The sequence below is a fragment of the Apus apus genome, chromosome 7 (assembly GCF_020740795.1).
Source record: "Apus apus isolate bApuApu2 chromosome 7, bApuApu2.pri.cur, whole genome shotgun sequence".
NCBI lineage: Eukaryota > Metazoa > Chordata > Aves > Apodiformes > Apodidae > Apus > Apus apus.
This window is the reverse complement of record NC_067288.1, coordinates 9,877,880-9,903,262: the sequence shown is the minus strand read 5'-3', so window position 1 is coordinate 9,903,262 and position 25,383 is coordinate 9,877,880. Positions and strand designations below refer to the sequence as shown.

Below are 25,383 nucleotides of genomic sequence, written 5' to 3'. Positions count from 1 at the left end.
CGCCCCGCTCCGCCCGCTGCCGCCGGAGAGGGCGCGGCAGGTGGGGCGGGGGAGCGGAAGGGAGCGGCGCGGTGGCGGCAGCAGCGCCGGGCAGGGCTGGCGAGCAAGATGGCGCCGGCGGTGCGGGGGCTGAAGAGCCTGGTGTGGCAGAGTGAGTGCGGGGTTCTCCTCCGCGCCCCCTTCCCCGCGTTCCCCCGGGTTGGAAGCGGCTTGGGGCCGCTCGGGGGGCCGTGGCGTGGGCCAGCAGGCCGAGACGGTTCGCTGCCGCCTCCCCGTAGCCCGGCGTTGGGGTCGGGGATGCCTTGGCCGCCCAGGGTGCGGCTGGGCCCCCCTGCCGCGGCGCCGCGCTGCGTGTGGGAGCTGAGGCGGGCGGCCAGGCCGGCGGCGGGAGAGTGGGGCTGGGCCCGGCTGGTTCCGTGAAGAGCCCGCTGTGTGGCAGAGGCTGGAGGTGGTTGCTGTTCCTCGGTTGTTTCAGCTTCTGACTCGGGGCGGCGGGAGGCAGCCGCCCCGGCTTGCGGCGGCGCCGCGAGTGGCTGAGGTGACAGCACCTGCATGGACACACTTTTTACTTATTCTGAGATAAGGGCGAATTCTACTAGGATATAGCCAGCCATGGTAGTTCTTGAAGGGGCTAAACTGAAATCAGCCCTCAAGGACTTCCCAGCGGCTTCCGCAATGGCAGTTTTGGAGAGCGCTCGCGGCTTCTGAGGGGGCTCTCTGGTTGTCTGTCACGGATTGGCATTGCAGCTTGGTGTTGGGCTTCACGGTTTTCTGAAGAAAAAGCTGAAGGTACTTTCGTAAATGATCGGCAGGTTTTTATTGCCATGTTTAGGAACAGGTTCTGCTGGTGTTTGGTACAGAAAATAAAGTAACTACTCCATGTCTTAGTGAGAAGGGCTGATAGTATTGCAGGTGCTGTGAGACCTTTGGGGAAAGACATTAGTAACCACCTAACGCCGGACTTAATTGTGCGGAGGTTGTGACTCCATGCAGCTCAGCCAGTCTAGTGACTGTGTGTCACTGAAAGGGGAACGTCCTGCTGCAGCCTTCTCTGTTTTCCTTCTCTGCTTCCACCTGCAAGCTCCAGTCGGCTTGCTTGTGTTGCTGGAAGAGAAAATAGAAAAAAGGGAGAAAGAGGAAAGCAGACTGTTCCTGTGGTTTTCAGTCCTGTTACTTACATCTGGACCCTGCTCGTATGAGTTAGATTCTTTTGTTTAAAACTTGACCTTTAGAAATCCCTGCTTTTGCTGCTCTCCTTGTCCTCTCTTGCTCTGATAAATCATTTGTGTCTTTGACTATAAAGTGATTGATTTGTCCTGAGGTCTTCTGTAGAAGACTTGGACCTTAAGAGCACTAGTGCCTGATTAAGGCATGAAAGGACTTTCGAAAATGGCATTGCTGCTGCAGACAAATCCATGAGGAATAAAGATTAGAGTAATGGAAGAAGTTTGAATAATAAAACATTGCTAATCTTATAAAAAGGAAGCAGCTTCTGAAAGTAATGTTTTGTTAGCTAACTAGTTGTTCTTGTCTTTCCAAGACTACAACAGTTAACATTGATGAACTAAGTTTTTGACAGTATCTGGCACTTTGTTTATGGATAATTCAAAGCCATAAACTGCTCTTCTAATGTTTGAGCAAACATAGGTCTTTTTTAAGCCTAGTTTGTCTGAAAGTAATGAGTTGGTGATGCTGATGCATCAAGTAGCAGCATGTCAGTGTGTATCTTAGTCCTGTCTTGTTAATAGACAAAGAAGCTGTACCTGTCTCATGTACAAAGTGTTGTACATGTGCTCTGTTACGGTGCTGTTAAAAGAACCCTTATTTTCATTGTGATAGCCCTTTCTGTAAAGTGCCACATTAGACTGGATCTAGGCACAAGTGTGTGAAGAGGTTGCTTCAGCAAAGTATGTTGTTAATTAAGTTCATAGGTACAGGATGGGGAACACTACCTGTATTTAGAAGGCAGTAGTTTCTGTGGGTGCAGTTATAGAATTTTCTCTATACTGAGTCTCTCTGTAAAATAAAGTTACTTCCATAAGGAATTCTGTCTTTAAATTCTTTCAGAAGTTTAAGATTTGTTTTAGACTTGTATAATAAGATTCTAGTCTAGCCATACCTATCTATATTTGTGGGGTTTTTTTATGATTCAGCATTTCTGTGACTTTATTTTCTGGAACACTTGCATACAGTAGAAGCTGGTTTAGTCCTTTCTTCAGGAAGTATGTTATAAATGGGTCATTAACTTTGCCAAGGTGTGGTGTGTTTTGCCTTTTTTTTTTTTTTTCCCCCCCACACAGGTGTTTAGTAGCCTGCTGCTCTGTTAGAGTTGTGTGTAGTTCTTATCAGAGTCAGGAAGTAAAAGCAGAAGAAAAATGCCTTAAATTAATCTAACATATTCAGAGACGAGAGAATTAGAGAAAGTAGGTGGGATATGTGGTTTATATGAAATCTGTAGGATGGAAACTAAGAGTTTAGACCGAAATAGAGCACTACTCATTCCTGGCATTATGATTGTTTTTGTTGCATTCAGAATGCTTACTGGAGAGAAGTGAGAGGATTCTGAGACCCTGTAAATGAGTGTAGGTCAGTTATTTGGGTAAATCAGCTGCGTGTTGAGGACAAAACAAGTTACAGTTGCAATGTTGCAGGGGCAAGTACACAGTAGGTGGTACACTGATAGCTTGGAATAACATTTCTATTAATGATGGGAGAAAGCTGTCTTGTATTTTTTTATTCAAAAAATGAAGTTCGAGACATAACTGTGTTATGTATTTGTATGTTCTGGTTTTTTAACAGGCAAGTAAGTTAAAGTATTATACAAAGAGTATATTTGAGATTTTGGACAAGGCTCTCAGGTGCTCAGTGTATTAAAAAGTACTTTCTGTGTAATCCTAACAACTCATTCCTTGGTAAGAATGTTCTTAGAAAATATGAAGGTTAATGAAATCTTCATGAGGCCAAAGCTTTGTTCTTATTCCTTGTGCACAGAGAGAGAAATATCTAGGCAAGAAATACATAGTATAAAAGTGACAGGAAAAAAATGTGCCTGTATTAACATCCTGGACTCAGGTATGGCCACCCAATCTGTCTTGGTAACAGCTGTGGAGTGATGACTGTTCTGCAGTCTTATAGAGGGTATGTCCAGAGGAGTCATAGGAGTTTACAGCAGGCTAAGCAGACCTAGAACTTGTTGAAAACTGTGGATTATGTATAACAGGAATGGGTGTTGAATTGGAAGCAACACAGAGGAGAAATTTGAGGAATGGTAGTGGATTTCAGGAATTGCATAAGCAGAAAAAGTTTCAGGAGAACTGAGCTTGGGTTCTATTGCTTAGAAACATGAACAAAATACACCTGTTTCATCCCTCTTGAAATGTGCTTTTTGCTTTAATAACTTTTAGAGCAGTATTTTTGTCAGTTTATTAGATAAAGCAGAGTGAATGTTTCTGAAGTTGCTATGAAGAATGTCAGTTCTGCAAAAAATAAGTAAGTTGGAAAGCTAAAGCATAAAGTACTCATTTTTCAAAATGAACTTATTTTGTTAGTGTGAAAGAATTTGTAAAATACAACCATGAGAAGCAAGAAGCATGATATTGTGGGAATGTTGTGTGTTATGGAGTGCTAGAGCTGGTGAAACTGAAATGAAATGAAGGCTGGATGAGCAGGTAGGCTGCTCAGCTGGAAGAAACTGCTGAATTCTAAGGCTCTGTAATTTGGGGGTTGAGATGGGGTATCTTGCAGCAGTGTTATGACAAAGGAACTTGCACATGGGTGACTATATAAATATTTACGAACACTGAAGAAATGGGTATGCTTTTTGTTGTATGTACACTTGCTATTCTGAAACTTCTTATGGTTCTTTTACTTGAAAGTAATTACAAAATGTGTGCTGGATTTGCTCATTTGTATTGTAGGCTTTTGTTTCTATAACGTTCTTTTTTTTTCTTTTGTGAATAGAGTTTAGCTATTTTAATAGACAACAGTAGTTATTGGCTTAATCTGAAATTCTGTTCTCTGGGAAAAACAGACTAATCGGGCTTCTTTATTCCCGTGTTTATAAACATCAGATTTTAAACATTTTCCCAAATCTTCTGACTCCTAATTAGTACAAACGACTGCTGTGAGATCACTTTTGCTTTATCCTGATGACCACATTCCTGTAAGTTTCAACTCATAGTTTGATGATCTTTAAAATCTGTGGGTCTTAACTAGATGCTGAGTCCTATTGCTGAATCCTGTACAAGATTTACTTTTCTCCCAAAGCTGTCATAGCAGGAGAAGATAATGGATGTTTTATTTAAGATAACTTTCAATTCCTGAAATAACTGCTATTTTCTTAGGCTTATGTTGAAGTTCTAGAGAAGCAACAAGGACATTTGACGCTTGCATGCATTTTAAAATAGGTCTGTTTGGGAATGTGTTGGTCTGGCTGCCTTTTCTTAGGGTAGCTTAAATTTTTTGCATGTGCACAATCAAATTAGTGCAAGAGGTCACTGAAACAATAGAAACAAAGTGAAATATTTACAGTCCTGTAATAATTCAGACCGATTTTTTATGGTTATGGTTTTTATGGTTAATATTAGCAAAAGTTTACGGTCAAGAGTTCTGTAGAGGTATTTAGCAGTTTTGTGTGTGGTGGTTTTTGTTTTGGGTTTTTTAATCCTTTCTTTTTAAGTCTTTAAACATATGAGTCTAAATGAGTGAAATTTTTTTAGTAGTCATTTACCTGTATCTGTTTCTTCTTACAGAGCTAAAATCATCAATATTTGATGACTGCAGGAAAGAGGAAGAATGGAAGGTATAGTTTTGTCATAATTTATGTAAGAATGTTAGAATCACTTTGACCAATCTGTGTTGCTTAGTACACAATAAATAATGGCTGGCACTATTCACTTGAAATTGTTTTCTGTTGAAGTAATGGATTTTAGTTCTTTTAACTCAGATCTCTGTATAAAGGCATAGTGAAAATTCTAAGGGCTAGCTGAAGAACAACAAATGGCTAGTTGTCTCAATTCTTCTAAGTCTTGAAAAAAAAATTAGACACTGTTTCTGTTAATCTTTTCTTTTGAAAGACTTGTACCTAATTAATCTCAAGTTACACCACTAAATTAGGCAGGAATTCAAAAGACTTATGTCAAAGTGAAGATTTTTCAATATTTTCTAGTAGGACTAGTGGGGGCAAGCTGTTTGTTTAAAATAGAACTCATATTTTGGAATTCTGTATCCGCGGAGCTACCTTCTAATGCTATTTGAAGTTAGTTTCCACTGTGAAGTTGCTATATGCAGGTGGTGAAAAGATATGGAGTAATAGAACAGATTTCAGCTTCAGATTTTCATGGCAAGTTGTTAAGGAAATAACATGAGTTTAATATAGCGAATTAATCTAAAAACTTGTGTTTTTTTAAAATATATTTAGATAATTCTTTTAGATGATTACACTACTAAATTACTGTCAATGTGCTGCAAAATGACCGATCTACTTGCAGAGGGTATCACAGGTAAGCATAATTCTTTTTAATATACGTATGGCAATATCCTGTTAAGAAAAAGGGGAATAATAAATTTGATGGTACCCTTGCAAGAAGTTGTCATAATTTGATTGATTAAGACAAATAGCTATGGGATATTAACCTGGCAGTCTTTCTGGCTTGTACAGTAGTTACCCAATTGTGAATATTTTTAAAATGAAAAATGTTTATCTTCCCAGGTTTTTTTGTTGTTATTTTTTTACACCTTTTTGCTAAAGATTGCTGTAAGGTTTTTATTGGTGTTTGTTGTTAGTTTTGTGTTTGTGTCTATTTAATTTTTGTTTGGGGATCTTGTTTCTTTGTTTTGAGCTTTTTTTGGGGGGGATTGATGTTTGTTTGCTCGTGTCAAGGGTTGAGTAAATGAGAGAGTTATCTGTCCCATAGTGATTTTTAGGATTTAAGTCAGTTGAAGTTAAGGTAATACTAGAAATCGGTGAAGAACTAAGGAGGCATTAGTAAAATATACAAGAATAGGCAAATTACTCTGCATTTTTTTCATAATGTGTCCTGTAAATCAGTAATATCTGCTGCTTTGAATTAATTTATGCTCGTTAATAGCAGAGTTAGACTATAAGGCCAGAGAAACTGAAGCACTGAGACAAAATGAGAACACGAGACAATAGATAAATTGATGAGAAGTGTTTGCAAGTAAGTGTATGTACTGAAGTCAAGAATTTAAGTTTGATTTCTGTGTTGTGCAGATGTATTTTAGAGTCTTGTAAAAACAAGAGAGCTTTCTGTAATAGAAGAAAAAAAACACCCAACAACAAAAACATGAAACTAAATTATATCAATAATTACTTGAACTAGAGTAAACCCATTAGCAACATTGACAGTAATGAGATTATCAGTTTTTTTGAAAAATCAAGAGTAGTTTCTAGTGGAGTGGAGTTTGTCATCTGCTGAATTCCTGGATGTTGGCCACTGTCAAAAGTGATTAATAGATGGAGTGTGATGATAGATCTCAGTTATGCAGTATGCCTGTTCAGATAAGACTTTGTATTTCTACATGTATTTTTAAGAAGTGGTTTTGCTCATGTTAATTTTATGGGCTTTTCTTCCCTACAACTAAAAAGAAGAATAAAACACTTTTCGAAGTTGCCTTTTGGCCTTTCTGTAATGTTTACTAGTGTATCGTTCTTCCTTCTTTTGAAATTGAAATTAATGCATAAAATGTAAAGATTCTAGTTTTTATTAACTTTAGATTTTTAGAAATACTTTTATTTAAGTAAGCAGTATTTAGACTTAATTATTTTTCCGCAAGTAGCAAGTTCAGCATAACATGTTCCTTCTGGAGGTATAATAGCAAAGCTGCATACATTTAACTTTTTGGAGTGTATTTATAATAATAACAACGACAACAACAGTATCAACTACAACAATAGAAACTACTAGTTATTTTTTTTGAGAAACTTGCAGTAAGCACATATCCCATTCATCAGTAAGAAATCTTATATTTCTAGTAAATACACTACTGAAAAGAATCTCCACATCTAAATGTCTGACATTTTACTTATCTTCCTTCATATTTCCCCTCAAAATGACTGAGCAACATGAATTTCTCTGCATTCTCAAGCTAGTGTACTGCAACACTATACAGTAATGACTTTATTAAACAAAGAAAACCTAGAGCTGAGTGAAGCTGATTTGCTGAAAATGTTTAATTTGTGTCTGCAATTATATTGGAACAGAGTTAAGTGCGTAGGAAATAAGCAAACAAAGGACAGAAGAATCTATAGTCCAAAATGATGCTGTGCGTAGTTTTCTTCTCCCTCGTCTTCACTGCTGGAAAAGAAACAGTCTTGCTGAGGCAGTTCTCTTGTGTTGCCTTATTTTTCTGTGTGGTGGCAAAACTCAGCTTGTGTAGAATTGCCAGGAATAACAGTCCTACAAGTTTAGTTGTCACAAGACTGAGGGTTGAAGAAGTCTTGTAGAGACTTGCTGTGTTAAAGTAACAAATAACTGAAAAAATCAAGGCTCTTGGTAGAAGATAGGTCCTGGGCAGTAATTTTGTGGACAGCTTGGTTGGTATTATTTTATCACCTCTACACTAAAATATGTATAGTGCTTATAGATGCATAAACCTCTTAATTATAAAAATCTTATATTGCTTACTTTATAGTGGTGGAGAATGTATATAAAATCCGTGAGCCTGTCCCACACATGAAAGCAATATATTTCATAACTCCCACCAAAAAGGTTAGTATTTTAAAGAAAGTGTAGCAAGATCTTTTAGACTGAAAAAACAGTCTTGTTTTAAAATATTTATTTACTGTGTACAACTGTGCAGTAGTCCACTTTTGCATTTTTTGTAATCCTTAGTTTTCCATGATGAAAAGACAATGCAGTGTTACGTTGCAAGTGTGTACCTTTTGATCGGTGGAAGCACTGGTACTGTAGATATTTGTAACCTCACTTAAAACCATGTGTCAAATGATGATGCATTACATTGGACAATGGAATTCAAAGTAATGGCTCTAATAAGAAATTACTGTTATTGCCTACAAATTCTTGAGATAATAAATCTCACCACTGTTACAGGTGGAAAATGATGCAAGTTTTCTCCTGCGTTTGCTTCCTAAAATGATCTTGATGGCTTTCTATAGTTTTTCATTATTACTTCAGTGTTTTCTTATGTTGATTTGCACTATTCCTAAGCAAGACTGGGTATGTAATGGGACAGGAGGAGAGGAGGGAATAAGCTTTGTCTGGTTATGTGAAGAAAGTCAAAAGACTAATGTTTGTGGTGTTTTGGTTTTTTTCCTACCCCCCCGTAAGTCTGTAGATGGACTTATTGATGACTTCATCACTAGATCATCGAGCAGATACAAGGCAGCATACGTGTATTTCACTGACTGTAAGTACGCTTTTGTGTTCTAGTTTGATAACTTTCTATATGTAAATAAGCAAGCTTCTCAACTTTCTTTTCTGTAATTTAGTACATGAAAATTTTGGGTCCTGTTTCTTGAGAGAGGATTTGAGACTCAAATAATTAATATATGAGTATATTTGGGTTGCCAGAATAGGGTCACCATGCTGTATGGCAATGGTAATTTCTTTCACAGTTACCAAACAACTATGGGAGTTGCCCATGTCAACTTTTAATTAGGCAGTCTAGTTTATTTTCAAAGTGTTCCTGTCGTCTCCTATGTTGGAGAGTGTGGAGGCAGACAGTTCAAGTACAGCTGTGTATGTCATATAAGCAAAATAGTTCACAAAAATATAAACACATGAGAATTTGCTGCAAGAACGATGTTCTGTAATTAGTTTAGGTAGTTCCGTCAGACCTGTGAGCCAGCTCTTTTCCCATCACCTGGGAGAAGGTGTCTCCTTACCCCTTGCGTGGATGATGCAAATTGCAAAGCAGAGACAATTAGTGTAAATGGGGCTAATGTGACTGTGTGTGCCTCTGCAGTCAGTCAGTGTGATTAAAATGGCGTGTAAAGAAGGGAAAACAAAAACCCCAAATATGCCACTGAAGGCAGAGATTGAACTGTGTCTCTCTCTGTGGATGTTTGTGAATGGAGCATATCAGCTACCATATGTTCTCAGTGCAGTTATTAAATTACTATCAAAAGCTCTTTTTTTGCTTGTTTAATTTTATGCTGATTCAGCAATTCTCGTTCTGGGAAAATACCACGGTCTTGGTGTATATTCCCTGGTCACAAGAGTGCAAGCTTTCAGTTTGAATGTTTGCCAAAGCTTTTCGTGTTGAGAGCAGCTAGAGAAATAGTGCTGTTACTTTTAAGTCTGTGTAGTATTCATGTCATCCAAACTGTCCTTAAATTAAACTTCTAGACTGGGATCCCATGTAGGTTGCAACTGTAGTGAAAACCATTTGAGAATGATAACTAAATTCCATATTCCTCTGTGTTTCGTTGCTTGACACGTACACATTATTTCTTCCATTAACCTTTTTGTTGCTTGCAAAACGTTTTCTCTCTTCCATATGAGAAGAAATAGCAGAAACTTTTGCTGTGTTACAATCAGTATCCTTTATTGCTGCAGATTTCTAGTGAGCGTTCTGCAACTTTGCTTTCCCAAAGCTAGTAAAAAATAACCAGTGATGCTTCTTGAAAAAGATCTCAAGAACAAAATTCACACATTCTCTTTCACTTTAGGAAGATATGGCAACTTTTTTGTATGTTACTGTTCCTTAATTTAGAATTGTTTTTATTCTGAATCCTGTAAGCTTTAAAGTGAGTTAAGAGCCGGAACATTTTTTATACTTAGAATCTTTTATTTTTCCTTAGTTTGTCCTGATAACCTCTTCAATAAAATTAAGTCTTCCTGTGCAAAATCAATTAGAAGATGCAAGGAGATCAACATTTCCTTCTTCCCGTGCGAGTCTCAGGTAAGTTTCATTCTTTATCTCACCAGCAAAAATAGTCTGGAGAACTGTTTTCATTGTTGACTTGGTAGAAAACAATGAAGTAAAATCTAGCTTTTTTTTTTTTGCCCCTCATCCCCCCCCCTTTTTTTTTTTTTTAACTGTCAAACTGTATGTGAGTCATAGTGCTCTTTTGACATATTTCCAGTGCTTGGGTGTCATTTTCAGGTGGAAATGTTCTCTTGTACTTAAAGTTTTATTGTTTGCATTTGACCTCTTTGCAAGACTTGGAGTCAGTTGCAGTAGAGATGCTAGAGAAGTGACGTATTCCCCAAGAGAAGGGAGGTATTCTGCCTTGGCTTTAGTAAGCAGTAAAGTTTGTTACTGCTTATACTGAGTTATTTTGACAGGCTAGGTAGGTTGTTGCTTAGGAACAAGTAGAACTACCTACCTAGTGAAAATCAGAGCAAATGGATAAAGAGAACAGAAAGGGAGGGGAACAAAACCTAAGCCTCACAAAAAAAGTGAAACAGCAACTGTAACAACCAGGCAAACTTCTTACTGAGAGGAAAACATGGAAATCCATGTTTTCTGAATTAAGAATTTGAGACCACTGGTGGAAACAAATGAGAGTTTTCCATATGAAACCGCACAGTGAGTATTTGTTGCTCATGCACATCATCACGTACGGAAGGCTGAAATGCAGCCTGATAGTCATTAATACAGTGAAGCCCCCAAACTCTGTCCACTACTAGGAGTTCTAGAGCTGTGAATATTTCCCACAAGTCTTTCTTGTGTTCTTCCACCCTTATAAACATATCAAGGGTCAGAACTCTTGTGTATACCAGGTAACAGGTGGATACAGATGAGGTTGCTGCCATCCATGTCTTACTGTGATGCAGTTTTCTGGTTTGAAGACACACTCCTTTTTATAACAAAGCCATCGGAGAATGGTGGTTTGCTTGTTTGTTTTCCGGTAGTGCTGATATTCCCAAGCTTTGTTTCAGACTGTTTTTGGGAGTTCTTCTAAATCTGCTCTGAAGAAAAATTTTTGTGGCTTCCTACACTGAATAATGCATACAGAATTTTTTTTGTCCTGGTTGTCTGGATGACTTACCACGAGAGCAGAAACTGGAAGTACTTATCTGAAGTTGAAAATAAACATAACTTAGTCTCTTGTTCTTAGTTTAGTTTTGCATTCTCAGTATTGTGGGTTGTGAGAACATTTTGAATTCTTAGCAAAGGAACAGAGAATGTTAACTGACTCTCCGAATTTGAAATCCCTAGGCCTGGTGATAAGGGTAAATAATCAGACAGCTCTGGGCAAAGTCCAAGTAATTATCTACTCAAATGAAAGAAACATCTTTATCTGGATGGACATTCTTCTTTGGCTCTGTAATTACAGAGTCCACCTGAAGCTGGAGACAATCCATTTATTGACAGTGGGATTGTTTCCATGTTTGCGTTGCATTTGCTAAGCTGTTAAAGTTTTTCTTCTGTGTAGTACTGAATTAAATATCTTTGATTAAGATTTAATGCATCTAAAGAATCTAAGTTCTTGGAGGTGAAGTCTTCATATGGTAAATATACAATATATAAAATTATCTTTTAAACACATTTAGCTTGATACCTTCTATGCTCATTCTAGTATTGCATTTTATGTCTCTGTATGAGACACTGAATGGTACTAAGTTCTGCCTTGTGTCGGGTCCCTCAGGCTGTATAGCCAGTTAGCAATTTGAAAAATGTAAAAATTTACATAGGAGAGGAGAGTAACAGAGGAAAATCATATGAGAACAAGAAGCAGCTGAGCTCAACAGGACAAAGAGGACTCAGTGGGTTGTTTGGGTTTTTTTTAAGTATGTTATGTATGACTTAGTTGCAGTGTGTAGTTGTAAAGTATTAGCAATTATTTTACCAGGTGTTTTAGAAATACACAATTTAAGTCTTTTTTAAGTCTTTTTTTTTTTTTTTTTTTTTTTTTTTTTTGGCTGTGCTTTGCATAGGTGTTTACTCTCAATGTCCCAGATGCATTCTACCGCTGTTATAGTCCAACTCTGGAAAAGACAAAGGATAAAGATGCTGTAATGCAAGTGATGGCTGAACAAATTGTTACCTTATGTGCCACACTAGATGAGAATCCAGGAGTGCGATATAAAAGGTGAGGCAAAAATAGTGATAGACACTGTTGTTGCTTTCACTTCTTGCACTTCCCACAGTGCTTGGTAATAAATAGTTTGAGGCTGCACCATAGTTCTTTTTATTGTGGATTAACAGTTTTTAATCCACAGCTGCGAAACATGGAATGTTAGGAATTCGTGAAGTATAGGCAGAGCTGTGAATTATTTCTCTGTGTGTGTTCATATAACAGTGGTTACTGCATCTTATTTTCTTATGAATGACTTGTTTCATGTTTGGCCGTTAGGATGGCACCCTAATATGCTGTATTCTAAGACACTGCACGCGTAGTTCTGTAGCAGAACTGCTCCTGTTGGTAGTTTTGCAGCTCCACTTGGCATCAAGGAGTTAATAAATGGCAGAGGAAAATAGGATTTCTTTATAGTACCCATATTGAGGAGAGGTCCACTTTTGAGCTTTGATAGAGAGTATAGAGTAGTAAGTACCTTTGAGGTCAAAGTAGGCATCTGAAATTATGTTCAATAATTGTATTTGGTGTAACATTAAATTACGCTGTTTTCTCTGCAAAAGTAACAAGGAAATAATCACTTGACTGTTGTTTGTTGTTTTTTTTCTTCTATCTTTTTCTTTTTTCTTGTTTTCTGCCTCTGAATGGGACTGTCAGGTGCCGGGCCATATGCCAGCTAATGTCAGTCTGTTGGCTGAAACTGTTTCTACTGTGTGAAATACTTGAAGCATTCAAAGAGTATAATCATAATGTAAGACTGAAAATACATTGACAAAACTTAGAATGGAGTTCAGAAACTGCTTGTAAAACCAGAGGATCAATCTAAGGAGTTCTTTCTGTTTTAAAGGTAGCATTTTATTATTTTGAGGAAGAAATGTAAGTTATTTTTGCATGTTTCCTTTTTTCCCAGCGGACCATCTGATAATGCCAGAAAACTTGCACAGCTTGTTGAAAAAAATCTTGAGAACTACTACAAAATTGATGAGAAAAGCCAAATAAAGGTAGAAAGTACATTAAAATGTTTGCTTTTTTTTGTAGGTCTGGAAAAAAAATATCTTTTGATAGATATATTTGATATATAGATAGATAGATAGATAGATTTGATATATATATATTGAGAATAAGTTCTACAAAAACAGGGGTTTTTTCGTTAATAAAAGCAACTATTTGTGATTTAGTTGTGTATTGTGTATGACAGCAGCTTAGAGGTAGTAACTGATAGAGTAATCTGTGTGATCAAACTAATTTTACTTGATGAATTAGCTCTATGATAATGTAGGGAGTGATTCAAACCTGAAGAAAAGTGGGTAACTTTTTTTAACATCACCTTCCATAGGGCCATAGTTAGAAAGGACTTCACTGCAGAATTGAAGTGTCTCCCATTAAGAGATTTACTGTCTGCAGATGTACAGCTGCTGATGTAAATCATGTTTTGGTCTCTCACTACAGATCAGGGCACACAAGGGCAGCTGTGTAAGTGCAGAAGTATGGGGTAAACCATTCTACAGAAATAAATGTACCTGATGTTAATGCCACTTTTCTAAACCCCGAAGTGAAACCTTCAGTTGAATGTTTTCAGATAACCTGTACTGTGCTGCAGTTGGAGGCCTTTTTTGTGTGTTTGTTTATTTTCTTAAACTTTTTGTACATTAGGTGACACTACTGATGGCATTTCAGTAGGCAAAGAGCTTTGCCTTAAAATCAGTATTTTAAAATAACTGTGTTTTGGTTATCATTTAAACGTTTGTTTCTATTCATGTTGATAAACACTTTGTCTGCACTTTTAAGGTTTTTTCAATTATTTTTCCAAAAGTGTGTGCAGTGTTGCAGCTTACTTTAAATAGATTTAACATGCATTAACTTTGTACTGTGTGTCTGGTGTGTTGTTTTTGTTTTGTTTTTTTTTGCTGGCTTTCTAGGCTAAAACCCACTCCCAACTAATAATAATTGATCGCAACTTTGACCCAGTATCAACTGTACTTCATGAACTCACCTTCCAGGCAATGGCATATGATCTGCTACCAATTGAAAATGATACTTACAAGCAAGTACTTCTCAAAAAAAAGTCTAAACACCTTATTGTTTATAAAATCTATGGAATTGTTTAGCTAAATTGCACCATAGCAACATGAGCTGCTGATATTACATAAGGGTTGCTTCACTTATTGTTAATAACTTGGATCAGTAGCTTTCTCTTTTTGTTAAGTTCCTAGTTCAGTGGAGTTAAGGTAGGATGTAATTATCATTTTTGCTAGGTTTTGAGTCTAACAAATTGCATTTTTTAAAAAAACAAAGAACTTATTACTAGACTTGAAGCAAAACCTTCGTAGTGCACATTTAGATTCCCTACCTTTTCTTCTGTATTCTCAACCTTCATGGTGAACAAGACTGATACTAGAATGCTGAGGAAAAGCTTATTTGTTTCTCAGGAATTTTCACTTTTTAAGCTTCTGCGATTTAATTTAGGTAGGTGTTAAAACTTACATGTTTCTATTCTAAATGCACACATAGGTGAGCCATGTGCAGTTTATAATAGAGTTTCTCTGCTTGGTGAGTAGGTACATATTTGGCTGTTGGATTGTACTGACAGCAAAGATTTAGTAAGACTTTGCTGATGTCCCACTATAGCAAATGAGACCCAGTTACCTTATTGCTCAGTTAAGCAGACAGAAGTGTGTAACTTCTCTCTCAGAAACAAAGAGTGAATGTTTACGTAGCAGACAGAATTCTATAAATCTGAAATTGCTGTGTATGAACATGTAGCAGAGTATGTTTTCTAGGTAGTCATGTTCTGACTTTCACTATTAATCTTGTGGGGTTTTTTTCATGCTTTCTGGCCGTACACACTCTGTGAGTTTCTGTGAATGTGAAAATCTTGTGTAGCATGATTGCTGTCTAGCTTCATAGGTTTTTTCTGTTTGTAGAAAAGTAATAGTTGTTCTGTATTGCTGTGAAGCATGTTTCTTTTGTGTGCGAGGTAATTTGTCCTACTTATTTTGCGGGAGAATGGGACTTAATTTTCTTTCACAGTTATGGAATGTCTTAAAGTAGATACAGGAAGCTGCACTTGGCAATCTCAGTATGTGATATTTTGCATGCAATTTCCATTTGAAGCCAAAGGGAAGTTAACGTTGGAAGTTGAAGAGAAAGTGAGGTGCATGTAAATGTATGATTGAAGTTTTAGTTACTTTTGGCTTAAAAGAACATTCAGAAGCTGTTGCCTCAAATGATTATTCTGAAATTAATCAGTGTTTTCTATTTTCAAAGGGGTAATCTGTAAAATCCTTATGTACATTATGTTGTGTTGAGCAATAGCTTGGCTTAGAAGTGAAAACCTGTGTATATTGCAGCTAGTAATATGTGTGTTGATTAAGCCATAAAGATTACTACTCTTAATGAGTTAAGAGAACTAGGCAAGGGGGAAAATCCCAAACTGAACAACTGTCTGAATTTTCTCTTGGAAGATACAAAACAGAAGGATCTGCTGGCAAAGAACGAGAGGCAATTCTGGAGGAAGACGATGAGCTCTGGGTGAAGATTCGGCACAAGCATATTGCAGATGTGATAGAGTATGTGAATAAGTAACAAAAAATAGTTAAAAATGCAAGTTATAGAAGTTTTTTTAGGAGGGAATATATTTGAACTGTTAAGAAATTAGGAATACAAGCAGTAATGAAGCTTTGCAGTATAGACTGCATCCTGTTAAATGATTGATGCTGGGAGGAAAACGTTTTAAAAAATAGTCTGTACAGTTATGCAATTTTACTAATGTAAGTTACAGTTCTTGAGGAAAAACAGAAATAGTTATTTCCTAGGAAGTATCTTAAAATCTTTTAAATCTGAGAGGATTATTTTGCATCAAGTAGTAGCAAGTTACTGCATCAAGTGACATTATGCAAATATTGTAAACAGAATGTTTAACTTCATTTTCCTTTGCCAAAAAACACTCTCTCTGCTGAAGGAGACCTGTATTTGAAGCTTTTACTTTCATTCAGAAGTTCTTTTTGCACAGTTCTTAGAGATCTTAGGAGAAGATTTAAGAAATGTCATGCATTTGATTACTTTGCTTTGTTTGGTTCTGGTTGTTTTTTTCAGGGAAATACCAAAACTTTTAAAAGAAGTTTCAGCAAAAAGAAAAGCAACAGAAGGAAAAGTGAGTTGTTGTTTTTCCTGGTAATTTAGTTATTTTGAGCAGATCATATCTCTGTATTTTATGGACCTATTACAGAAGTTGAGGCTTATCTTGGCAGCAGTTTTTGGGGGGTGGGAAGCAAGACTGCAACAGGAAGGGAATCACAGAATATTGGGGGTTGGAAGTGACCTCCAGAGATCATAGAGTCCAACCCCCCTGCCAGAGCAGGACAAAAACCTAAAAAACCGCACACCAACTAGGGCAGATCACTCAGAAAGGCATCCAGATGGGTCTTAAAAGTCTTCAGAGAAGGAGAGTCCACAGACTCTCTGGGAAGCCTGTTCCAGTGCTGTGTAACCCTCACAGTAAAGAAGTTCTTCCTCATGTTGAGGTCGAACTTCCTGTGCTCAAGTTTGAATCCATTGTCTCTTGTCCTATCACAGGGCACAAGTGAAAAGAGGTTGTCCCTGCCTTCTTGATGCCCAGCCCTCGTGTATTTATAGTCATGAATTAGATCCCCCCTCAGTCTTCTCCTCTCTAGACTGAAATGCCCCAGGTGTCTCAGCCTTTCTTCGTAAGGCAGGTGTTCCAGTCCCCTGATCATCCATGTAGCCCTCTGTTGGACTCTCTCAAGTAAATCCCTGTCCCTCTTGAACTGCGGAGCCCAGAACTGGATGCAGTACTCCCAAGTGAGGTCTCACCAGGGCTGAGTAGGCGGGGAGGACAGCCTCCCTTGATCTGCTGGAGGCACTCCTCTTAATGCACCCCAAGATACCATTGGCCTTCTTGGCCACAGGGGCACATTGTTGTCCTATGGATAACTTGTCTACAAGGACTCCAAGGTCCTTCTCCACGGAGCTCTCAGGCAGATGAGGATAACACAATAAGGATGTCAAATATTGGGAAAAAAAATTTCAACTTGTATAATTTCTTCACAGTTATCGATATCTGCTCTGTCCCAGTTAATGAAAAAGATGCCGCACTATCGGAAAGAGATCAGTAGGGTAAGGTGTCTTGTGTAACTGCAACTTTACAATAAATAATTTTGTACACTATTGTTGAAATTTAGTTTCATTTTGTAATTTGCCTGTTAAGTGTGCTAAATAGCTTTTCTCCAAATTAGTATATTCATCTACTGTAAACTTCTGGGAAGAGAACTTGCTACCAGGTGTTTAATTTGAGTATTAAAAAACCCACTGCAATTATTGGCTCTGAGGATTGAAGATAGCATAGCATTTTAATGTTTTAAAATGTATGATGAGGGTCATTCTTAAAGTGAAGGGTAAAATGCAGAAAATGCATGATGATACTAACAGGTAGTTGAAGAATTGATTCTTGTAACCAGTAAAAATGATTGCGTGATGTGTTTTGAAAAAAACAAGCAAGTTATGGCAGCTTGTGTTTCTTGGGTTCTTTTGTCTTTTAGCAAGTCGTCTATCTTAATTTAGCAGAAGATTGCATGAGCAAGTTCAAACCTAATGTAGAAAGGCTCTGTAAAACTGAACAGGTATGTTTAGAAAAACCACAAACGAAATGACTTAACTGCAAATGTGACTTTCTTGGTTTTAACTCACAAAAGTAGTGTGTCTCTTGTGCTTTTTTTTTTTTCGTAATCACTTTTTGAGGTAGTAGTATTAAAGCTAAGTGAAATATACAAGGTTCTTTCTCCTCCAATAAAGGAGGTGCTTTTAGATTTTTTTTTTGGGGGAGGAAGGGTTTGCTTTTGAATCTGGCTGATTTGTATAAGGATTATCTTTGTGTTTTCTGTGTTCAAAACTCCTATGAAGTTGCCTTACCATGTTCTGCAGAAGGAAGCCCTACTAATCTCAAGTTAAAAAATAGAATTTTTATTTATAAGTATTCTAGATATCAAACAGTTTTAAATGTTTAAGGGTGTTACTGTGATGCTGTAAATATTGAAATAATTGTGCTAAAGACTTTTCATGCTGGGTTTAAATTTGTGCAGCTTGATTGCTCTCTGAAACCTGCAATTTAATAAAAGCACACTGCAGAACATGAAAAACAATGTAGGTTTTTTAATGACTATTCACTAATTTTATTTTTTTTTATTTATTTAGGACTTAGCTCTTGGAACTGATGTAGAAGGTCAAAAAGTGAAAGACTCAATGAGAGTCCTCCTTCCAGTTTTGCTCAACAAAAGTCATGAGAGCTATGATAAAATTAGAGCTATTCTGCTGTATATCTTTAGCACAAATGGTAGGATAAGCTGCCTGGTTGGTTTGTTTGTTTGTTTGTTTTTCCTCAGCACTGTGGACTTCAATTGAAGTTTTCTGATAGTTCAGTGTTTTGAGTTACCTTTAAGCATTTGTATGGGAGTTGGTGGCCAAGTTTGGAAGAAATGCTCTCTATCTTCTGTAGCTTCTCTCAAATTAGTAGCAAAGGTATTATTGATAAGGAGTTAGGAGATTCAATACAAGTGTAGATCTATACAGTGTTTTAGCATCATTCCTGTGCTTGGATGTATGCAAGTTTTAAATTTTCTCCTTTTCACGTGGTATTGAAGCCATTAAAGGGGGACTTCTATGTCCATCACAAGCTGAAAATGAAGTCAATGGGAAAGAATTTGTAGTAGAGAAGGAGGAAATGTGAGTCTGAGGAATCTGTTAAAATACTGAGTTTTGGTCTCAAAACCATTCAGTTAAACAGAATTTTATCTAAAAAATGTTATGTTAAACTTAGAGTAGGCTGGTCAAACAATAAAAAATCTGGAAAATAATAGCCCAGAATTTGTGAGACAAAATTGATCTAATAGTCACATAGTAATTAATTTGTGTTTTCCTTATGTTGAAGGAACTACTCAGGAGAACTTGGACAAGCTGATCCAGAATGTACAAATAGAAAGTGATAGTGATATGATAAGAAATTGGAAATACCTTCATGTTCCTATTATCTCTTCAGTAAGAATATATTTCTTTATTTTGTCATTTCTTACCACCCAAGCATTTGTCTGCAGCTCTTTCAGCAACTCTTATCAGCATTATCCAGGCATTTACTAGGAATTCTTGTTGTTTCGTTGTTGTTGTTGTTTGTTTTTTTTTTTAATGTGTTTAAGTGGTAAATCCCTTGAACAAAACATGAATGATTTTCAAAGTAAAATACCTATTATATACTCATCAGATGGTGACTTCTTGAGCTAGTTGGTTTTGGAAAGTGTTTCTGAAATCAGTATTTGTGGTGTATCCTGAATTCTACAGGTAGTAACTGCTCTTTGTTGTTACGATTATTATTTCTTTAAAATTTCTTACTGATCCTCTGTCTTGCCTGCTGCTAACTGGGAATAAGTTACAAAAAACCAAATACTCTGTGTAATACAACCATGTTTTGAAAATCTTTTCAGTCTGCTGCTCAGCATCATAAACATCCAAGAAGGGACCGTTCCTCAGAAGAAACTTTTCAACTTTCTAGGTGGACGCCTGTTATCAAAGATGTTATGGAGGTAAATTAGATGAACTAGTTAATTCATGGGTGCAGTGCAGAAGGTTACTTAAGTGAGCTTTTATAGCCAATCTCTTGAAATTCCATAGTATCTTGAGTTCTTTTTGTTAAGTACATCTATTGTGCAAAATGATCCCTTGTAGTCTGTCAGTAACACAGAACATTTAGACTGCTGTGTGTTAGTGATCCTCCTTATTGGGTGTTGTTTTTAAGGTAAAGCACATGGAATTGAAAGCAAAAACCCTTTTTCAACAGCTTGTCCTGTGATTGGTTGGCAGTGCTTAGTGTAATTTAAAGACCTGGATTTTTTTTCTCCAGTGGGTCTTTACACTGTAATTAAAATCTAAACTATAGATTGGTAGAGGCTGGAAAATGTTACTTGTCAAGTGTAGTTGCTTTGTTCTTAAAACTTTTCCTGAGCATCAGTTAGTGACTGATTACAGACAGAATAGTGTGTTCACTGGACCTTTAGTTTGAGCCAGCGCTGTCATTGGTAGATTGTTGGTGACCTTCACACTTCAGTTTGTGTTTTCAGGGACCCTGACTTTTCTCATATACTGCTATAGAGAAATGTTACATTAGCATAGTTACAGAAAATAAGCTACTAGTGAAGTCTGAAGAGTTGAATCAATACTATGTTTATAAAGAAAGCTTTTTTACTTGCAGTTCTTTATGATATACGAAAACCTTGTAACAATTTTTAGTATTGTGCGGTCTAGCATTTTGGAGTGTTGTGCAGTTGGTTGTTCTAAGAAATTGCATGTGCTAGTATTAAATTTCAGTTAGAAATATTATTGGAAATTGAAACATGGTGGGTTTTAGGTCTTCATGGCTGTTTGAAGTGGGTTTTGGTTTTGTCCTTCAGGATGCTATAGAAAACAAACTAGATTCAAAAGACTGGCCATATTGTTCCCCGTGTCCTCCTACCTGGAATGGTTCAGGAGCAGTAAGGTAAATTGTTTAATTTCTTGAAATAGAATTTATCCATTTCTCATTATTGTTATAATATATATGTTCTAACGTGTTACAAAAGTGTATTTACTAAGTGGTGAAACAGTTGATATAAGGGGATGTTAATGTGTAAAACCTGTATTTTTATTTAATGTAAAACATACTGAACTTGGTTGTTAGCTAATAACTCTTTGGTAGCTTTTTATTTGTAGTATCTCCCTTTTACTTCAAAGACTCAAATAACATTTCCTTATTCCCAGAATGAGAAGTTTAAACCATTGAACTTTTTTGTGTGAAGTAGTTTCAGGAGTAAATTATCATGTCATTCTTGAAGTTAATGACTCAAGTAAGTTTAATCTAACTTCTGTAGGCCTTGTCATTAGGGAGTATGGGCCTGTTAGATATTTGATCCCTGTTGTCAGGGGATGGTTTGGAGAAGTCTAGAGACGCTGGAGGTCTTGAAGTGAATTCTCTGCTAAGGAATGTGAAATGATGTGTCCTGGTGTGCTTGTATATTTACAGAATATCACTGAGAGATGATTTTAAAGTTTAGTTTTAGTTCACTAACTTGTACTGTCCCTTCTTTCTGTGTTTTTAATCCCACTAGCTCTTGAAGCTTGTGACCAATACCTGCCAGTTTGACATTTTTGGTACTGCTATTTAAATTATGAGACAGAATGGAGATGATAAGGGTGTTTCTATCTCAGGAATGCTCATTGTGCTAATCAGGTGCTGGAATTCATAGGGAGGTAAACATACATATACTAAATGTGAAGGACACACTGGAATTGGAATTTGTACCTTGCTAAATAAAAGGCAAATGGTACAGATACACAGCCTTAGAAAAGTAGCGTTGTTACATGCACTATGATGATCTGTGCAAGGAAAGACTATGGCAAGTCACTGTGTGTTGTAACTGGAGCCCTGTCCTGTAGGCTGGTAAAACTTGTCAATCATGTAGGCACTCTAGCAAAGAGAGATCAGGACTGCAGATGATTTAATCTGAATCTGCAATTGCTAACTGTGTGTTAGAAAGTATATTTTAAGAACTTTTTGTTGTTGTTTCTAGCTATCTGTATCTTATTTGGTAACAGCCAAATATTTTGTTTGTTTGTTTGTTTTCGTGGGGTTTTTTTGAGATTTTTATTTAGAGATTCTATTCACCTAGTATTAGGTTTTTCAAATGAATGTCTCATGAAAAAATACTACTGGAATTACTACCATGCAGAATTCAGCAGCTCAGTAGAAGTTCTTTGTGTGTGTGCAGCAATGTTTTTGATTTGTATTTATTTTCCCCCTTGGGATAACTGAATAGTTTCTGAGTTACGTGCTAACTTGTTTTGTTAAAATTACTTTAATTATCAATTTGTCTAAGTTGCTGAAATTATAATCAAACCATGAACTGTGTGACAGAAATTATTACTGTGTAAGTGTATAGTTTTTACCAAAATTAAACTATATAAATGTAATCTTATGAAACCTTTTCCAGTGCACGCCAGAAACCTAAAGCTAGTTACCAAGATGAGCGAAAGAGCGGTGCAAGGCTGATTGTATTTGTGATTGGAGGAATTACATACTCTGAGATGCGCTGTGCTTATGAGGTTTCTCAAGCCTACAAGTCCTGTGAAGTTATTATTGGTAAGCTTGTCTTGGGAAAAGGGTGGTATGTGGGGATTTACTATATATGTTTTTGGAAACTGAAAGGACCTTTTTTTTCTTATATTGCCCAAGTTAGTTCAGTAAACTAATACTATAGCCAATGTATTTCTTATACCTATGCGGTTAGAAGTATCTTCAGTTTATCTAGATTACTTGATCTATGGGTTTGTGGTTTGGTTTGGGGTTTTTTTGCAACAAGATATTAAAGACAATAAATACAACTGTGCTCTACAGAAGAATCATTGTGAATTACGTCAGAGAAATATATTTTTGAAGTATCCTGATGTATGGGGAAAAGGATTTAAACAGACTTTTTTTTCTTTGCGTTAGTTTCCTCACAAACTTTTGCATCTGCCTGTGCTTTACCTTCAGCTACGCTTATTATTCTTGTTAGTAGTGGGAAAGCTGGCAGACCAGTGCAAAATTACTTGCTTTTGGAGGAAAGGAAAACAAGTTTGTTTTTTTTTTCCTTAAAGCCCCAAACAAAAAATATGCCTCAAACAAAACAAATCAATGCAAAAACTTTTTCAATGTTTCAATGACTTTGCAGTATCGTCTACTTACTGTTACGGTTTCTATGAGGACAACAGGAATGTGGTTTAACAAAACTGTTTCTTCATCTGAGACTTGTTTACAGAAACATGTTTAGTGTAGGTCACTCTTTCTCTCTAATATTTGGCATACTAACCACAGCACCATCTTCCCTTTTCTTTAGAGGAGATTCTTGAAGATTTTTGTAATCCTGACTTGTGAGGGAAGGTCATAACTGCCAAATTTCCATCTTGCCTACTGCAAGATGAAAACCTGCCTGTATTCCTGATTCAGAACTTGAGGAATATTGGAAAACTCAAGGTTCAAGACAGCCCTAATCATAAAGAGTTAAGAGTTCCCTTTGTAACTCTAGGGTGACCCTTCACAGCAGAAGTTATAAACACTGTCTGTGAGAACAAGGGGAGTGGTTGTGCCCTCCTGAAGAATAATAAGGATTTTGTTTACTCCTTCAGAATTGGAATTTGTTGCAAATTTTCCAAGGAAATGTTAGTCAGTAAAAGCCGATTTTCTGTAACTGTTATTTCTGTGGAAAATTGCTGTTTGTGATAATAATTCATCTAGAAGGTTTCTTGATTCTAGGATAAAGCCTGTAATTAACTTGCTATTTCATAGACAAGGTAGGTTTCTTGCTGGCTGGGACAGTTGGAAAAAAAAAACAACAACGTGGCCCAGGTTCAAGCTTGTGTTTCAAACAGGCAGAATAGGGACTTGAAACTTGTATCCAAAGAGTCCTAATCTCGGTATCTGGATGTCTCAGTGTGTGGAAGAGGGATACTGTCTATGTAATGGTGACACTTATATTTATATGATGGCACTTTAAATGATAACACATGAAAGCACTTTGAACTGTTGTACTTTTCAATTTTTCACTTATAGTATAAAACTCTGACATGTAACAGTTTTCTTTTGTTTTCTTTTTTAAAGAGGGAATGTCTGGAAGTCAGAATTTCTGCCTGATACAGTTAATACGTATGTTCTTTTGTCAGGTTCTACTCATATTCTGACACCTAAAAGACTACTGGATCAAGTAAAGAGCCTCAGTAAACCAAAGGATATGGTCTCTGTTAAGGATGAGTAGAAATTATGATGTTTATGATGTATTTTGAAAGACAAATAGTATGTATATATTCTTACAGAACTGACTTTCTGATACATGGTCCTGACTAATGCACTGTCACTGTAAATTTGCTGCTTTTTTTGGGGAGTAGAAGGCAGGGAGAGGAAAAAATAATGTTAAGTTGTATTTGGTATAGACAGTGTTACACTGTGCTTTTTCAAAAGGGCGTCTTAATTCCTAACAAATGATGCTGAAAGTTATCATGATTATGTATAAACTGGAATTGTTTTGATGACTGTGAAACCTTTCTATAATTTATTTCTAAAAATGACTGAATTAAAAAGGGCCTAGGTTTGTAGGTAAAAGCTTCAGAAGAAAATTTGTAAATAAGAGCTTATGGTAAAAATATTTTGCACAAGTGCAATGTCTGAAACTGTAACATTTTCTGTAAAATAACTCACTTTATATGTAACTGAAAAATCAAAAGTTTTTTTGAGATGGTGGTGGGTAAGGTATAAAGTTAATCATGGAAGTACTGAGTAGTTCAAACTTTAATAAATAACTGGAGAAATGCTGTCAGCTGTGCACTGAAGTACACTTTACATGTAAGAATATACAGGGAACATTACTAAAGCTTTTTAAAAAAACTTAATTGCTTGAAAACCTCGTTATGACTGTGTAGTCTGTCTGTTTCATAAGTTTAATTGCCGGCGATACAGAGATTCCAGAATTTTAAGCATAAATTATCTTTTTTGAGGAAGTAGGGGCAGGGGAAAAGGAGACTAAAACAAGGTAAGCAGTTCAGTCTTTCAAATGGGTTGATAGTTTATAAAAGAAAAGCAAAAAGCAAACCAAACACCAAAATGTGATGCATTCAGGAGTATTTATTGTTTTATTTTACTTTGTTACATACTAAGAAATACATAAATTTGTGCTGAAGGGGATTGAATACATTCTAAATTACATTAATTCTGTAATGTTTAGATTTATTTTAAAATTACTTAAGTGTAAACTTACTAACTTTTTAAAGGATGTTGTACTGGTGTGCCTTGCAGTTGTTTTCATGTTGAATCTGAGAGACATTTCATAATGCAAAGGAATACATTATTTAGGGCTTTTTAGTTACATTTTTCTCAACTGAAAGTATTACTTTTTTGTTTTGTAGAAAGGTGGTATTATTTTTTCCTTTAATCTTGCCCTTAGATTAACTAGTGAGTTAAAATAACATCTTTGCTGGGTAAGTTCACACAAAATTAATTAGAAGGTATAGGAAGGTAAAATTTTTCCCCTACATCAGAGATGAATGAAATGGAGGAGTATTACATAATGGTTCTGAGGTGTTGCAGGACTGTCGGCATGACGAGGATAAGTGGCTGTAACTTTCAAATACCACCTGAGCCACGTATCTAACCTGTGCTGACTTTATTTTCAATAGAAATACAGGAACCAAAATCTTTAACTGGTTCATCAAACTTGATGTGCATCAGAACTTGAAAATATTTCAGTAGAAATATCTATAATGTTTTTCTGAATTTGAGTTTCTAACTATAAATATCACAATAAATAGTA

General features: G+C 36.5%; 1 protein-coding gene across 1 annotated transcript; it reads left to right on the top strand.

Moving 5' to 3' along the window:
- The first annotated feature begins 72 nt into the window (after positions 1 to 72).
- Positions 73 to 24,477, top strand: STXBP3 (syntaxin binding protein 3). The gene is made up of 19 exons (XM_051625468.1): positions 73 to 151; positions 4,752 to 4,801; positions 5,420 to 5,501; positions 7,654 to 7,730; positions 8,310 to 8,388; positions 9,785 to 9,885; positions 11,868 to 12,022; positions 12,918 to 13,008; positions 13,927 to 14,051; positions 15,472 to 15,576; positions 16,103 to 16,160; positions 17,078 to 17,143; positions 17,566 to 17,646; positions 18,218 to 18,356; positions 18,951 to 19,057; positions 19,498 to 19,596; positions 20,461 to 20,546; positions 22,036 to 22,184; positions 23,744 to 24,477. The coding sequence occupies exons 1-19, from the start codon at positions 109 to 111 to the stop codon at positions 23,833 to 23,835; spliced, it is 1,785 nt and encodes a 594-aa protein (XP_051481428.1). The 5' UTR covers positions 73 to 108; the 3' UTR covers positions 23,836 to 24,477.
- Positions 24,478 to 25,383: the final 906 nt, after the last annotated feature.

Excerpts from the sequence above, each read along its gene's own strand:
- STXBP3 (XM_051625468.1), top strand. The coding sequence starts at position 109 with ATGGCGCCGGCGGTGCGGGGGCTGAAGAGCCTGGTGTGGCAGA. Across the intron at positions 152-4,751 it reads GAAGAGCCTGGTGTGGCAGA|AGCTAAAATCATCAATATTT; the intron begins GTGAGTGCGGGG and ends TTCTTCTTACAG. Across the intron at positions 14,052-15,471 it reads ATTGAAAATGATACTTACAA|ATACAAAACAGAAGGATCTG; the intron begins GCAAGTACTTCT and ends TTCTCTTGGAAG.